At 38.3% G+C, this 17,381-nt stretch overlaps 1 protein-coding gene across 11 annotated transcripts in view; it reads right to left on the reverse strand.

Annotated features, from left to right (window-relative positions):
- Positions 1-13,767, reverse strand: part of PIAS2 (protein inhibitor of activated STAT 2) — a 92,606-nt gene extending 78,839 nt beyond the window's left edge. For 9 of the 11 annotated variants that reach the window (XR_009521752.1, XM_060028998.1, XM_060028994.1 and 6 more), the window contains exon 1: positions 13,586-13,767. Coding sequence is in view for 7 of the 11 variants with exons in the window: in XM_060028998.1 (XP_059884981.1) it covers positions 13,586-13,609 (24 nt within the window). In the remaining 4 variants the exon portion in view is untranslated. Of the gene's footprint in view, positions 1-1,457; positions 1,547-7,753; positions 8,869-13,585 lie in introns of those variants that run through there. The other 2 variants (XM_060028997.1, XM_060028996.1) reach the window with 2 other exon arrangements.
- Between the last annotated feature and the right edge of the window lie 3,614 nt (positions 13,768-17,381).

The raw sequence follows: 17,381 nt of genomic DNA on the forward strand, positions 1-17,381 counted from the left end.
GGGAAGGGGGAATTTTAAAAATCAGGCAAAACTAGCTGACCAAAAATAATAATAATAATAATAATAATAGGTATGTTAATATCAAACAGTAATATGTAATACAAAAAGCATTACTAGACATAAGGAGTCACTACACAGAGTAAAAGTTTCAATTCAACAGCAATATATGATAAATTTTCATGTACTAATAATTTTAAAATGTATTTTAAAAATTGAAAGAAACTACAAGGAAACTGAAAAAATAATTCTAGTAAAAGACTAACATACACCTGCTCTCTAAAAAAACAAAGATATAAGATTTGAACAGCAGAATTAACAAGCCTAACTACTGGACATATATAAAACTTTGCACCAACAAATAGAAAATACACATTCTCTTCAAATACAAAAAACTGACCACAGTCACAACAGATTTCAAAGGACTGTATCATACAGATCATGCTGCCTAACCACAACACAATTACAAATCAATAACCAAATTAACTAAAGGATCACCCATATGTTTGGAAACAAAACTTTTAAGTAACTCATAAATTAAAGAATTCATCCCTTGTGTGATGCAGGGAAAGCAAATACATAGAAATTCATGATCATTTAAGCCTGTCAAAGTGTTAAAAGTTAATAAGCAAGGTGTCCAACTTAAGAAATTAAAAAAGGAATAGAAATAAACCCAAAGTAAGTATAAAAGAAAGAAAGAAAGCAGAAATTAAGTAGGGGGAGGATACATTAAAGAGCATAAAAAGGACAAAAATTTGATTCTTTGAAAAGCTTTTTAAAATTGGCACTTTTAGCTTTTAAAACTCATCAAGAAAAGGGGAGCATTTAAAAAAAAAGATAAGGACAGTAACTACAAAATAAGAGACTAACAATTTAATGCCATAAATTCAAGAACGTGAATGAAATGGACAACTTTCTATAAAAGTATAACCTACCAAAACCAGTTTGAAACTTGAAAATATGAGCAATCATATAACCAAAGCAATTGAATCAGTGATTAAGATGTGTCCCGCAAAGAAAACAGTAACAATTCTACAAGTGAGTTCTACCAAACACTCAAGAAACAAATTATTCTAATCTTACATAAACTCTTCCAGAAGAAAGAGGAAAAGTATATATATCTTTTAAATTATAGGTCAATATTACTCATTATTAGAAACAAAAATCCTACATTAACTATATTCAAACTGAGTCCAATAATGGAAAAAAGGGACAGACCAGGGCTGACTTTATACTTGGAACACAAGGTTGGTTTAAATATTAGAAAATCAATCAATGTATTTCATCATGTTAACAGGTTACAGAAGAAAAACATATGATCCTTTCAAAAGATGCAGAAAAAGCTTTTGATAAACTTCAACATCCATTCTTTTTCTTTTTAATTAAAAAGTTAATAATAGGAACACCCTTAACCTGAAAAGATTATCTACAATAAACCTACAGCAAGCAGCATACTTAACTGTGAAACTCTGATAGCATTCCCTTTAAAATCAGGAACAAGATCAGGATGCCCCCATCACCGCTTCTATTCAACATTGTACTGGAGATCCTAGCCAGCACATTAAGACAAGAAAAAGAAAGAAAAAAAAAGCATAAGAATTGGAAAGGAGGAAACAAAGAGGTCATTATTCACAGATAGATCTGTCCACACAGAAAATCCTAAAGAATTCTATACACAATTTATCACAATTAGAAGGATAGCAAGATTGTTATACGAAGTCAAATTGTACTTCTATACACCAGCAAGGTAGAAAATATAATTTTAAAAGATACCATTAATGATTTGATACAAAAATAAGGTACCTAGAAATAAATCTAACAAAATACTTGCAAAAGTTTATCTGAAGAAAATTATAAAACTTTATTGAAAGAGACTGTAAAAGACCTAGATAAATGGATACTACAATGTTCATGGTTAAGAAACTTAATAACAAAATGCTAGTAGTTCCCTTCAAACTGGTTTACAAATTCAATGCATTTCCCATCAAAATCCCAACAGGTTGCATGTGTGTATCTATATAACTTTAAAAAACGATACTAAAATTTTATGGAGGGGCAAACCAGCAAGAAATTCCTTGAAGAAGTACAAGGCAGGAGGACCTGGCCTACTTCTGTGTCCCTCAATGACTGACTAGACGGTTTCACACCAACCCTCCCTATGAAAACTTTAAAAACTGAACATAATATAAAAAACATCTGTTTGAAGACAAGAAGCACTACAAAAGGCAGCAAGAACCTGGGAGGCCAAGACCATGGAAAGAAGGGAAGCCTAGAAAATGGAGTCTAATATTTGATGCCTCTTTTCCCCTGGAGATAACTGCCAATGGAAAAAGGGCAATTGATAAGTTAAGAAATCCAGCAGAACTTTGAATAGACTTATAGGGCTGGGAAAACCAGAAGATATTTGCAGAATATAACCTGCAAGTCCTGGTATCTGGGATATATAATAAACTCCTACAAATCAGTATGAAGAAGACCAAATATAAAAATGGACAAAAGACTTGGCAAACCACCTCACAAAAGACATCCAAATGGCCAGTAAGTATATTAAAAGGGGCTTAACATAATTTCTCATTAGGGGAATTCAAATTAAGACCACTAAACATCCACCAAAATGTCTAAAATTAAAAGGGTGGACGAGAAAGGACAAGGAAAAACTAGAACTCTATTATTTTGCTATTGGAAGGGAATGAACAAAAAACTACAATTACATACAACAATAAGGATGAATCTCGCAAACAAAATTGAGAGGAAGAGGTGAGACACAAAAAATATACACGTAATATAGTTCCATTTATATAAGGTTCAAAAAATAGGCAAAACTAGTCTAAGATGTTAAAGTCTGGCCAGTAGGTATCTTTAAGAAGGAAGAGGTTAGTCACTGGGAGAGGACTCAAGGGAACTCTCTAGGGTGCCAGTAATGTTCTATTTCCTGACCTGCATATGGTTATATTGAGAAAATTCATTTAGCTGTACTCTCATGATCTGTGTACTTTCTTTCTATACATATGTATGCCCTATAACAATAGAAGTTTGTTTTTACAGAAGCTGTACAAAGTTACAGTAATTAAAACAATGTGATGGTGCGGTTACACTAAGAGACTAGAGTCCAGAAAGTATAGATAGATCCAATTGTATAACAAAATCAGTAAGAAATAAATTTTTTTTTTAAAAAACCTAGTACAAACATGGGCAAAAGAAATGAATAGAATCCCAGAAGGGGTAAGAACAGGTTAATCAGCACAGTAAAAGATGCTCAAACTCATTAGTAAAAGGAAAAAATTGAAAACTAAAAGGTGATATTTCATACTCACTGGCAAAAACTTTTAAAGCCTGATAAAAGTAAGTATTAGCAAGAAAGCTAAGGAAACCTCTGTATTCCTGGAGGGAGCAAATACTGATACAATCCTCTTTGGAAAATAATCTGGCATTATCCAGTACTGTTGAAGATGCGAATATCCTTAAGTCCCAGCAATGCAATGCTACTCCTAGAGTTTCTACAGTGAAACATACTGTATTAAATATTCACATTAAATGAGATCAATAAAGACTACAAATAACACCATATCAATGCAGATTAAGTTTGTTCACAAAGTTTATTTTGCATTTCAGAGCCTTTTGGATTTCAGAAGTGTAGATAAGGAAAAAAAAGGAAACTACACAAATTTCCAATTAGAATGGATAAATTGGTATTTATACAATGGAAACTCAAAAACAATGATAAACCAAAACACCCCAAATACATACAGCTTTTATTCAATTTGTATAAAATTTAAAAACACACAAAAACAAAAAATTTGTATATATAAAATGTGTGATTTATATACATATAATTTTATATATCTATGTAATGTGGATGTGATCAGGGAAGGGCACCCTGCTGACCTAATGAACTATTTCTTAACTTGGGTGGTGAGCACATGCATGTTTATTTACCTACATCTTGCCTGTTATAAACAACCTTTTGTACCTATTAAATAATTTAAATATTTAAAATTTTCAAATTAGCATGATATACCCAAATACATAAACCACTATTAACCATTACGAATTCTGAGAAATGACTCAAGAGAACTTTTTTTTTCAAGAGAACTTTTTGAAGGAATTAGTATCCTAAGAGAGTTCAAGGACAGGTTGCTATTTTTAAAAAAAGGGAAGAAATAAAGAAAAGAGGATAAAACTCTTATAAATCAAAAACATAATTACTAAACTAAATTCTATGGAAGAGTTCTAAGTCAAGGAAACATTCCAGAATGTAAACAAATAAAATGTAAATCTTGGAAATCTGATATTCACCCGTCAAGAGTCTCAGAGAAAATAGGAAAAAAATTAACAAAAAAATAGAAGATAATTTCCCAGACCTGAAGAGGCTTACATCCGAAAAGGTCCCACCAGAAGGAATGAAAAAGGCCCACAACTAGACACATTTCACAACACCAAAGATAAGATCACCATAAAGACTGTAAACAAGGTTACCACAAAAGATAACAATCAGATTTACAATGGATCTCTATCAGCAATATTGAGTGTTTTAAATTCCCAAAGCAAAGCTTTCAACATTCAAAAGGAAAAACTGTATTACCAATTTATAATTCTGTATCTAAACTTTCAATCAGGAACAAATGCAAGCCATTTTCAAACATTCAAGAAATTAGAAAGTCTATCACCAGCATGTCCTTTCTAAAACAACTACTCAAGAGGGGTGTAGGGGGAGGAAAAGACTGGGAGTTTGGGATTAGCAGATACCAACTAGTATATATAGGATGGATAAACAAGGTCCTACTGCATAACTCAGGGAACTATACTCAATATCCTGTGACAAACCAGAATGGAAAAGAACATGAAAAAGAATATATACGTGTAACTGAGTCACTTTGCTGTATAGCAGAAGTTAACACAACCTTGTAAATCAACTATACTTCAATAAAATTTTAAAAAAAAAACTACTCAAGATTACATTCCAGTAAAATCAAAAAGAAGTCTAAAAAAGAGAAAGACAAAAAAAAAAAAAAAAAGAGAAAGACATGAGATCCAAATAACACACCTAACCCAGGAGTGCAACGTAATCTCAGGATGACAGATGTATAGCAAGAGCCAGAAAGCAAGCTGCCCGAATTACAAAAAAAGGTTGAGAGCTCCAGAAAGCCCATCTTCAAGAAAAGTTCAATGGCTACAAGATGAAAACACATTGTACTGGGTTGCCAAAAACTGCCTTCAGGTTTTAAGTAAAAATAAAAGACACATTTTTCATTTTCACCAGCACTTTATTTTTTTTTTAAATAAATTATTTATTTATTTTTGCCTGCGTTGGGTCTTCGTTGCCACACGCCGGCTTCCTCCAGTTGCGGCGGGGGCGGGGGGGGGGGGGCTACTCTTAGTTGCAGTGCGTGGGCTCTAGGCACGCGGGCTTCAGTAGATGTGGCACCAGGGCTCAGCAGTTGTGGCTCACAGGCTCTAGAGCTCAGGCTCAGCAGTTGTGGCGCACGGGGCTTAGCTGTTCTGTGGCATGTGGGATCATCCCAGACCAGGGCTCGAACCCATGTCCCCTGCCTTGGCAGGCGGATTCTTAACCACTGTGTTACCAGGGAAGTCTCACCAAGCACTTTATTAAACAACGTATTCACCCTTTTGTTCCACTACCTTCTGCCATTCTTCAGGCAACTTCATAATTCCATCTTCCCAAAACTTTTTATCTTTTTAAGCAAAGAACTGTTCCAGATGCCTTTTACAGTCTTCCAGGGAATTGAAATTTTTTCCGTTAAGAGAATTTTGTAAAGACCTAAATAAATGGAAATCCGAAGGTGCAATGTCTGGTGAATACGGCGGATGAATCAGAACTTCCCAGCCATGCTGTTAAGTTTTTTTGCCTGGTCATCAAAGAAACACGCGGTCTTGGGTTATCCTGATGGAAGATTATGCGTTTTCTGTGGACTGATTCTGGATGCTTTTGGTGGAGTGCTGCTTTCAGTTGGTCTAACTGGGAGCAGTACTTGTTGGAATTAATCATTTGGTTTTCCAGAAGGAGCTCATAATAGAGGACTCCCTTCCAATCTCACCGTATACACATCACCTTCTCTGGATGAAGACCGGCCTTTGGTGTGGTTGGTGGTGGTTCATCTCCCTTGCCCCACAATCTCTTCCATTCCACATTATTGTACAGTATCCACTTTTCATCACCCGTCACAATTTGTTTTAAAAACGGAACGTTTTCATTACGTTTAAGTGGAGAACTGCATGCAGAAATACGGTCAAGAAGGTTTTTGTCACTTAACTTATGTGGAACACAAACATCCAAGTGATTAACATAATCAAGCTGGTGCAAATGATTTTCAGTGCTTGATTTGGATATTTTAAGTATGTCGGTTATCTCTCGCATGGTATAATATTGACTGTTCTCTATTAATGTCCCGATTTGATCTCTATCACCTTCAACTGGTCTACCCGACCGTGAAGCATTGTCCAGTGAGAAATCTCCAGCATGAAACTTCGCAAACCACTTTTGACATGTCCGATCAGTCACAGCACCTCCTCCGTACACTGCACAAATCTTTTTTTGTTTCAGTTGCGTTTTTACCTTTCTTGAAATAATAAAGCATAATATGGCGAAAATGTTGCTTTTTTTCTTCCATCTTCAATATTAAAATGGCTACACAAAAATTCACCAATTTTGATGAGTCTTTTTTTAAATGCACGCTGATATGACAGCTGTCATATACAAGCTAACAAAATTGTTTCGAATGAAGTTAAAGATAACTAAGTGCTACCAGAGCCATCTTATGGAAAAAAAGGAAAGAACCTTTTGGTGAACCCAATATTAAAGTTTAAAAGTGATTTCCATGAGCTCTCCACAATCATGCAGGGCTTTATTATATTTCTCCTTTAAGGAGCCGAGGTTTAACAACACAGAAGTTCCTCAACAGCTCCACACTACTTGGCTCTATAGTAACTAATACTTATATCAGCACACATATTACAAAGGCTGGTTATTAGTATTCAATTTCTAGAATCTTCCTGTAGAAGCACAGAGAAGTTTAGAAGAGTTATAAACCACAATATAAATGCTATAAATCTTGACAACGTAGTATCAATAGAAAATTAAGGCTAGAATGGGGAAGAAAGGTGGAGGCTGGGAGAAACAAAGGCAAAAAGATGGGTGCTAAATCCTCTTTAAGACTGGGAACTAAAGAGATAGTGTCTAAAACTGATAGGTCAAGAAAGAGAAATTTAACTGTTACAAAAAGATTAAAATAATCAACAGCAGAATTAGGAACAAAAATGTAACTGGTAGAAATCAAAGTGCTAGGGCAGGTGGAAAATGAAATGACCTAAATTTCTTATCTACTAGGGAGTCAAGCAACAGATACTGTTTATAGAGTTGAAAGAAAAATCAATATATAGAAAGACATGCTTTATTTTTGAGTTTTGGAATTAACCTAAAAAAAAAGAAAAAAGAAAAACTAAGGGAAAAAATCCCCACTAAAGGCAGTTATATAAAGATTTAAGAAAGAACTTTTACTTTTCGTTCTGGATTTTTCTGCATTTTCATTCAAAGAAAAAAAGAATGAAAGAAGGAAAAAGATGAAGAAAAGAATAAGAAATTTTAAATATATTATTAAAGCCATTCCCAGATTGGGGGAAAAAGGTCAAATAATTTGTCTAAGGTCATACAGTTGAAAACCATGCATCTCCAATGCTAATATCAAAAAAAAAACCCAAAAAAAAAAAAAAAACCCAAAGAACAAACAAAAAAACATACCTTCTGTGGCATAATCTAGATCTGCTTTTTTACTGACTTGTATGAATAACCAAATGGAGAACTCCGAATGTCTGTTAAGTTTATATTGTTCTCTGCAAAGTCACAAAAACAAAATCTTATTCGTTTCACACCATTTTTCCAAAAAGTCTAGGGAAATGACCATGTTACTAGTGGGTTCAAAATGAAGTCAGAGGATAGTTTGGACTATGATACCAATTGATTCCACATCACTTTTACTTCAACTTCAATTCAACTGTGAATTTCTTAAATTCAGATTCCTGAATAAAAACAGACTAGCTGTCAAGACAAGTCAATGGGGAAAGAACTGTCTTTTCAACAAATAGTTCTGTGAAAACTGGATATCCACATGCAAAGGAAGCTGTATCTCTACTTCACACCATAAACAAAAATTACCTCAAAATGGATAAACAATCTAAATGTAAAAGTTAAAACTATAAATATAAGCTCTTAGATGAAAACACGAATAAATCTTTGACACTGGATAAGGCAATGGTTTCTTAGATTTGACATCAAAGGCATAAGCAACAAAAGAAAAAACAGAATTAAAAACATTTGTGCTTCTAAGTACACGATCAAAAAAGTGAAAAGATAGTCCATAAAAAGGAAGAAAATATTTGAAACCATATATCTAAGAACTTGTAACTGGAATATATAAAGAACATACACAGTAATAAAAAAGCAAACAACCCAATTAAAAAAATTGGCAAAAGGTCTGAATAGATATTTCTCCAAAGAAGATATACAAATGGCCAATAAGCATATGAAAAGATGCCCAACATAGTTAGTCATCAGGAAAATGCACACCAAAACCGCAGTGAGATACCACTTCACACCCACGTGGACAAGGATGTGGAGAAAGCAGAACCCTTATACACTACTGGTGGGAATGAAAAATGGTGTAGCAGTTGGAAAAGGGTTGGGCAGTTCCTCAAAGACTTAAACAGAGTTACCACATGACCCAGCAATTCCACTCCTAGTTATATATCCAAGACAATCGAAAACATATGTCCACACAATACTTATACACTTGTAGATAAATGTTCACACCAGTCAAAAAGTGGAAATCACCCAAATGTACATAAATTCATAAATCGATAAACAAAATGTGGTATATTCCATACAATGGAATATTATTCGGCCATAAAAAAGAATGGAGTACTGATACATCTACAAGAATTAATCTGAAAAGATTATGTTAAATGAGAGAAACCAGACACAAAAGGCCACATGTAAGATTTTATTTCTATGAAATGTCCAGAATAGGCAAATCCATAGAGACAAAGTAGCAGATGCTGAGAGCTGGGGGAAAGAGGGCATAGGGAGTGACTGCTAATGAGCATGGGTTTCTTTTGGGGTGATGAATATGTTCTGAAATTCAATAGTGGTGATGGTTGTATAACTTTGTGAATAGACCAAAACCACTGAATTGCACACTTTAAAAAGCTGAATTTTATGGTATGAGAATTATATCTCAAAAAAAAATTTTTTTAATAGACTAGCTAAGATCCAATCCAGAAAAACAAAGGCAAAAATGCTGAGAGAAGAGAAACATTTGGAGAATTTGTTAGAAAAATGCCACCTTTATCAGAAAAGATATTCACGTTTACCAGAGGGAGGGTGCAGACCTAAGGAGCAAACAAACACAAAAATGTCTACCACAGCTAAGAATATCTTGGTTTACTGACTATAAAAAATTATCTATTTCATTTTAAATTAAATATTTGGTTTTGAATGTGCTTTCATAGACATGATCTTAAATGAAGTCCTCCTGGAAATTTAGTTGTATCCACTAATAACAGCTTTGAATTACATGGTGAATTCTGTTAACATCTATCATATGTATTAGTCTATTTCTTTGCCCAATAGTTGGCATCTTGGAGGGATGAGGACCTCTAACCTCAACACTCCTCTTCCCCATTAACTTCCCATTCTCCCTGTGTATCCCAACAGCACCCGAAGATGGCAAGTAAGGAACCAAACCCTCAAGCCTTCTAGGCAGAAAATCTTCTGTTATAGAATTATTTAACCCTCTTATTAGATCTTCCGTGTCTGGCTTACCGGTATCTATTAAGAAAGTTACTATCACTGGCTCTTCCACTAGATTCCTGCACACACATTGACTCTCATTCTCTGACACGCACAGAGATAATAAACTCTCAATGCACAAGAGAAAGAGGATGAGGAGTACAGGAGAGAGAGCCCTAAAAAAAAAAAGTTAGTACAGTAGATCCCCCCTCCACTCCCACACTGGAGAGAAGAAGGAAGAGTGGATTAACCAGGTTAAATTGTAGCAGGGACCTTTTTAAGGACTGCAGCAGAAGGAGTACTGAAATTATGCAACTGGAGGAGACAAGGGTAGAAAGCTGCTCTGGTTGAAGAAGAGGTGAGGGACTTCAGACTCCAACTACTCTGCCTCTCTTCCACCACTGTGCTTGGCACTGCTGGAGAATATTTTGGAGGAAGAAAGCAGGGCAACAGTGACAGAGGCCTAGGCCACCAGACTGCATGAGCTTGTCCCAGGTTAATTCAATAATTAGTTAATTCACAAACTCCTAACAACATAAATGTTTTAAACAAGCCACCACTGAACTGAATAATTTCTTCTCTAGCACCTTGAAAGCTTCTAATACCTGATGCACTATTATACTCATCTTTGACTATACACAGCCCACAATTGCCCTTCACAGAGAACTTACCCCTTCCTTTCCCTCAACCCATCAGGATGATCTTGTGAGTCAGGTTTGTATGATGTGACTCTTATCTTCTGGCTATAGATAATCAGGACAGAAGTGGACCCTCACCGATCCTCTCTCCCAGAAGAAATGAAGAGAGGTGTGCTGGTATTCTACTGGTCACTTAAACTGAAAGCAGCAAAGGGTAGGGATGCCATATTCTGCTGTGACTGGACAAGATCTCTGGTACTGGCCCACAGGGAAGTCTCAAAACACTGAAATTGTCAGGCAACTCCTCTGTCAGGAGTTGCCTCGTCAAATAACTCCCCTCCCCCAAGCAAAGCAAAGGCACAGGAGTCACTGAAGCACAGTGAAGATGACCTTTCCCAAAATTCCAGACCTCCAGTACAGGAGACGCCGGCACTAGCCAGCAGTGACCTGCTCTGGTTATACGGGCTCCTAGGAAGTGGCCCTGAATGATAACGGACAAAGATAAAGGAAATCCTCTCAGCGGCATTATCAGCAGCCAAACCTGGCATTCAGGTCGGCTGGCCATTTCTTCTACTGCCAAGAAGTTAGCCAACAAACCAATGCCCGTGATTTTTCCTGGTCCTTCAATTTACTTCAGAATATATTCTGTAGCAGAGACCATTTAGAAAACCCTCGATGTTTCTTCCCCTTTTCCTCCTTTCTAATTAGATTTTTCTTCAGTTGTCCAGTTTTCCCTACAATATTATATATCATATAAGCAGGGTATTGTTTATCATTCAGTTTAGTTCATAAAGTGCAGGATGGTAGCTAGGAGCACCACGTGGACCCAAAGGAAACTGAACAGAGCAGTAGAGCTTAGACCCTAAGGAGCATTCACTCTAAAGCTAGACCTCCGAGGTTAAAAATCCCAGGTCTTCCAGTATTAGCTGTGTGATCTAGGTTAGGTTATTCAACCTCTCTGTGCCTCAATTTTTCACAGAATTGTTGTGAGAACTAAATAAGTATGTATGTAAAGTGCTTAAACCAGGGCCGGGAATATAATAAGCACTTTCTTATAATGGATATCTGCCATCATCATCATCGTCACGATTTGCAATGGGGAGTGGGGAGAGCTACAGCACATCTTTAAGTGTAGAGGATGCTACTGAGCAGGTAAGGCAAAAACTGGGGTGGATAACTCTTTCAGCATTTGCACAGCCCATACCCTTCCCTCCTCTGAAAACTCTCCCCAGTTAAGTCTCCTAACGTGAACTATGGCAGAGGAGCTATCTTCCAGCAAGTGCAGGGAGAAGAAAAGACAGCTGATTTACAGAAAAAGATGATGAAGCTGACCCACAAAACAAAATGGGAGGGAAGAGAGAGGGGTATGGGATGGAGACAGAGGATGGAGGGAGTGGGGAGGGAAGGGGGAAGAAGGGGAGACAAAGAGAAAATCTTGGTTTCCAACTACTTTCCAGTTCCTGATTCCACTCCAACCTAAGCACTGACTGCCCTTTCTGCCCTATACCAATAAATAAATTCTTCACTTTTTATTAAGCTTTGACAAACGACAGAAAAGTCTAACACAAGCCCTGGAAAACTTTTCATCAACAAAAAAAAAAAATCTTAGAAGAGATAAAGTTATATAATCCGTTACTACACAAAACCCAAGACAATACTGCAGATATAAATAACTACAAACTTCAGTATTCTCAACCCATCCTAAACCTAATGCATGAACTTACACAGGTGAGGCTCAGGCCTGGTTGTTTCAAAAGCTCTACAGGTGTTATAACCCCTACAGCTGAGGCTCTGACACTAACACCCTTACACTTACCAATATGAACACCCTTTACCTACTATCACGGTTCTCTGTGTAAACTAGCATAGGGCATAAAATGCATGAAGATACTTTTCTCTTTACCGGGAATTAAATAATTTTTGAAACAGCAAGAGAGAAAATGGCAGGCATTATTCGAACTGAAGCAATTTACCTTTAGATCAGAACAATGAATACGTTCTTTTGCTGATGTTCACCAAACCAGCCAGGTAACCAAACAACATGCTTCCCCCGCATCCCATCCCTCTCCAAAAAACAATAATAAACATACAAACTGAATCTTTTACCAGATTTCTTTTCCTTCTTATTCGGAAACAGTAATGCTAACAACACGTCCATGGTTGTGCAAACTGACTGCAGTTAACTTAATTTCAAGTTCCTCTTCATCCCTTTTTTGAAAGACTTTTTTTTTAAAATCAGGGTTTCCGATCTTAAGTATCCCATTTATGCCGCCAGTAATTCAGCGATCCATAAAAAAATCTGGCTCGTTTATCACAATTATGTCTCAGTTGAGGGCTTTGAAGGTTATCACCCACGGGAAAAATATCTTTTCCGTCTAACCCCAACACAGCGCATTTCAAACCTCTACTATACAAAGGTAAACAAAAATAAAGTTGTGATCTTGTTCGAAAGGCTAGGGAGAAAAAATTTTCAAGTGCAAAACGAGTTCACAAACCTCATGACAACACGGACTTTGCGGAGTTCTTACCATGGCACTAAGAAAATACCAAGGTTTAAGGCCGATCATTGAAGGCAGGGTTCCCAAAAGACCACGCTTCTCCCCAAGATGTTGAGGAAGCACTGGTGGGGGGAAGGGGCCTTTCTCGAGACAGATCTGACTAAGAGGTAGCATCACCCACAGAAGAGAGAGAATTCCTAAAAGCAACTTCACGTTTCAGAAGACAGCTTCCCACCAAGTGAGTAGCCCGTAGACTTAGGAATCGCCAGACACGTACACCCCTCGCGAAGGTGGAAAAGCAAATCCTGCTTCCCACCTCACCTCTTAAAATAAACGGGTAAGTTGGGTCCCCACGAGCCCCTCCCGAGAGCGGCCCCGGCGCCCCGCGCCAGGTGTGCGGACCCACCGACCGGCTCACCTGGTCCCCAGGCCCGCCACCACCGGGTGGCACGGGCTTCCTCCGCCGCCTCGCTCCCCTCCCCCGCCCGCCCGGGCGCCCGTTGGGACGCGGGCCGGGGCTCGGAGCTCCGCCAACCGGTCCCCGCGAAACAAGAAGGTGGCGGCCGGCGACGCTGCGGCTTCCCCGCCTCGCCTCCCCTCCCCTCCCCTCCCCCGCGGCCTCCGCTCTCCACTCCCACGCCCCCGCTTACCCTCAACTCCTCGAAATCCGCCATTTTATACCACCCGCGGGCGCCGCCGCCGCTGCCGCCACAGCACCCCCTCCCGCTGCCGCCAACGACACCGCCGCCACCACGGCCGCCGCCGCCGCCTCCAGCACCATCCTGCACTGGGAGCCGCTAAAGACTCCGCGGCCGCCGCCGCCGCCGCTGCCTCCGGGCCCGTCACGTGACCACCGCCGGAGCTCCGCCCCCGGCGAGCGCGGCCCCGCCCTCCAGGCGCCCCGCCCTCTCAGCCAGCCGCTTTCCGCCCGCGTCTTCCGCCAGCCCCCCAGGCCTGCGGCTCTGGCCTCGCCTGAGTCCCCGCCCCCTCCCGCTGCCTGTCCACCTCCCGCACGCCTTCCGGCACTCGGCCTTGTCGCCGTGCAGCTCTCAGCCCGCGGGTGCCTTCTCGCCCCGGCGCGGAGGCCCAGCCCCAGTCCCTGAAGCGCCCTCGCGACTGCAGCGTTACCCGCGGGACTGGAGGAGGGCCTGGGCTGTGGGAGGGACGGAGAGGAAGAAGAAATGGCCGGGACTCGTGACGGGAACATTTACAGTGCCCTTCCCCACGGTGGCTGTGGACGGAGGGAGCACCCACAAATAAAGGCATCCCCCGGAGTAGTTGTGGCGAAACAACCTAAATATGGGTGTTGGATAAGCTATTGTCCTGATCTAATGGGGCAAGGTTGGTGAGACCTTTTTGGGTTGATAATATCCTCAGTACTAACCTGGCTGGTTCTTTCTGACTTTGAAGGGCGACTGAATGTCAAGGACTGCAGAGTTGAAAGGGTTGGGGGAGGGAAGTTGGAGAAGTGAAATAGGAGAGCGCCCAGAAGGACCCTGATAGAAAGTCGAGGGGTCAGGGAAATAAGATAGCTGGGAAAAATGAAATGTCAGAGGAAGAGAAGATGGAAGGAAGTTTCACGGCACTCCTGACTTGCTGACAAAGGATGAGAAGATGCTGAGTTAAGCTGGTCAAAAAATTCGCTGGACCAAATCCAGGGTTCAAATTTCCTTGAAGAGGTGGATGGAATCCATTTAAGACACCTAATGTTGATCCCTGGGCCAAGAATAGTTTACCACTACACCTCTTCGCCTAATTCCTGTTCATCCTTCAGCTCTCAGTTTAAGTGTCACTTCCTCAGAAAGACCTTCCCTAAACCCACATGCCCCCATTTTAATTCAGATCCCTCTCTGACTGCTCATAGGATCCGAATATTTCCTTCCTGATATTTTTCCATGGTAATTACGTAGGTCTTTGTGTGATTATTATATAAATAATTATCGTTTAACTTTTTTTCTTAAAAGTGTTTTTAAACCCGCTAGACTATAATGACTGACAAATGCTTGGAAAACTGTGGGCCTCTCATTGGTTTAATGAGTAAAAGAATGAACAGTATCTAGAGTAGGTTCTAATTCTGGCTTTCCACCATTAACTTTAGCTTGGCTTTTTCTTGATCTTGGCTTATTCTCCTTAGACCTTGATTTCCACCTCAGTAGAGTTTAACATTGTTCAACAGACATTAAGTGAAGGCCAATGTGAGCCAGGATCTTCCGGGGAATAAAGATTTATAGAATACAGTACAGCCCTTCCACCAAGGAGCTTACAACCCATAAGAAGCACCATGCATGAAATACTGAGCTCAGTTTCTAAGCACCTGTCCTGTTAATCCTTTCTCTGCCTGTCTCTGAACCCATCAATCCTCTTGATCTCAACATCTCTCTTTTCCTTTCCACTGATTTCTTCCTCTTTCCCTATATCTGTGTTCAAGTCTCCTAGATAGTTTCAAGCCACCTTTCTTCTTTTGCCAAGAACACATCTATTTTAATCACATTTCTTTGCTCCTTTACACTTTACCTTAACCTTTACTGAAACTATACAGTATCAAAGAAAATGAACAATGAATTTATCTTTTATATTCCCAATTTTTTAGTCTGGAATTTTTAAACACAAACAAAAGTTGAAAGCATAACAATGAATATCTGTATACATTCCAACTAGATTCAACAGTTATTAGTATTTGAACAATTTTTATTAAGGCATAAATAACATATAGGTAAATCCTCCTATCTTAAGTAAACTCTTCAATTAGTTTTGAAAAATGCTTATCAAGATACAGAACATTTTCATCACTCCAGAAAATTCCCTCCTGCCCCTTCCCAGTCAAACCTCCCACCAGAAATAACCAATGATCTGATTTCTAATACTGTAGAGAGAATTTTAAAATGAGGGAAACATTTTAAAATGCTATTATAGCCTCAATGCCAAAACCAAACAAAAATTAATTTTCCTATCTAACTTATAAGCAGATTTTATGCCAGTAATGCAAGGATGGTTTCACGCTAGCATATATGTTAAAGAAATTGGTAATTTGATACAACTCAGCAACTAAGAACAACCAAAAAATCTGGATTTAGAAAATCAGAAGCAAGTGCCAAATGTAAGGAGTTAACCAGTCAAAATCTTAGAAGGCAGTGTTCTAGGCAGTTAAACTGAACATTTATCCTGAGACATTTGACAGTCCAAAAGTAAAATCTATAAACTGAGCTATGACTTTTGCAGGATTGCTGGGCAAGAGAGACATAAATCTAAATCTAGTGCCACAGAAGAAGCAAAGTCCAATAAACACCCCCCATATTTAATACAAGATCCCGTAGGGTAAAGATAAACCAGAAATAAATCAGCACTTCCACGAATTGCGTTCAGGTTTTATAGCAATCAGGAAATCTCACTCCTTGAATACTGAATAAACAGATCCTAGAGTGGTACTCCACAGACACTGGGCAGAATCAAACAAAAATTCTCTCCAGATGAAGATATCATTAGCCCAAACCTCAAATTAACCTACATAAAATTTTACAAATTAAATGACCAAACATAATCAAAAATCAGAAAAAGACTGCAATAAAAGCAAGCTTACACAAATAAGTAAATAAACAAACCTTGAAAAAATAATCTAATAGAAACTCTAGAATTGAGATGTTTAAGAACCCAATGGATAAGTTTATAGGTATATATGTATATTACACATGGTTTAAGAGAGAATTAATAACAGGAACATGTTAGAAGACTATTTTGAATGAAGCTCAGGGAAACAAAAAGATGGAAAATGCGTAAGAAAATATTAGAGACATAGATTTGAGACAGAAGATAATGCCAGAAAAGTCTAACAAATGTTTAACTGGAGTCCTCAAAGAACAAAAAACCAAAATGAGGCAGTAGCAATATGTGATGAGATAAAGTCTGAGATTTTTCAGACTGATCAAAAAAATTACTATAGGTAAAGGGTTAACAAAACCTTTTCCTGTCTACATAAGAACTTAACCTTCAGCTAATTTTCTAGCTCTGTTCACCAGGAAACATGATAGAGGTTTATGATAAAAATGACCTCTGATCAGTAAATTGCCTCTGGACCAGGAGGAACTATAAATGGTCTACATTTATAGACCTGATGGGGATACCATACTTGGGACTTTTCTGAGTGAGTTAAGTTCACCAGTAAAATATAGCAATTTTAAATCTGTATGCACCTAATGACATGCACTTAATGTAGCTTACAGAACTACAGTGAGAAAATCCACAAGTATAGTGAAGCATTTTACCATACCTATCTCAGTAATTGATACAAAAAGCAAACAGAAAATCATTAAAGATATAGATTTTTGGAACAGCATAATTAACAAATTTGACCCAGTGATTACAAATAATGTGCAGAAAATGCATTATTTTAAGTACATATGGAATATTTACCAAAATTGAGCATAATAGAGTAAGCCTCAACAATTTTAA

Source organism: Delphinus delphis, chromosome 13 (genome assembly GCF_949987515.2).
Source record: "Delphinus delphis chromosome 13, mDelDel1.2, whole genome shotgun sequence".
Lineage (NCBI taxonomy): Eukaryota > Metazoa > Chordata > Mammalia > Artiodactyla > Delphinidae > Delphinus > Delphinus delphis.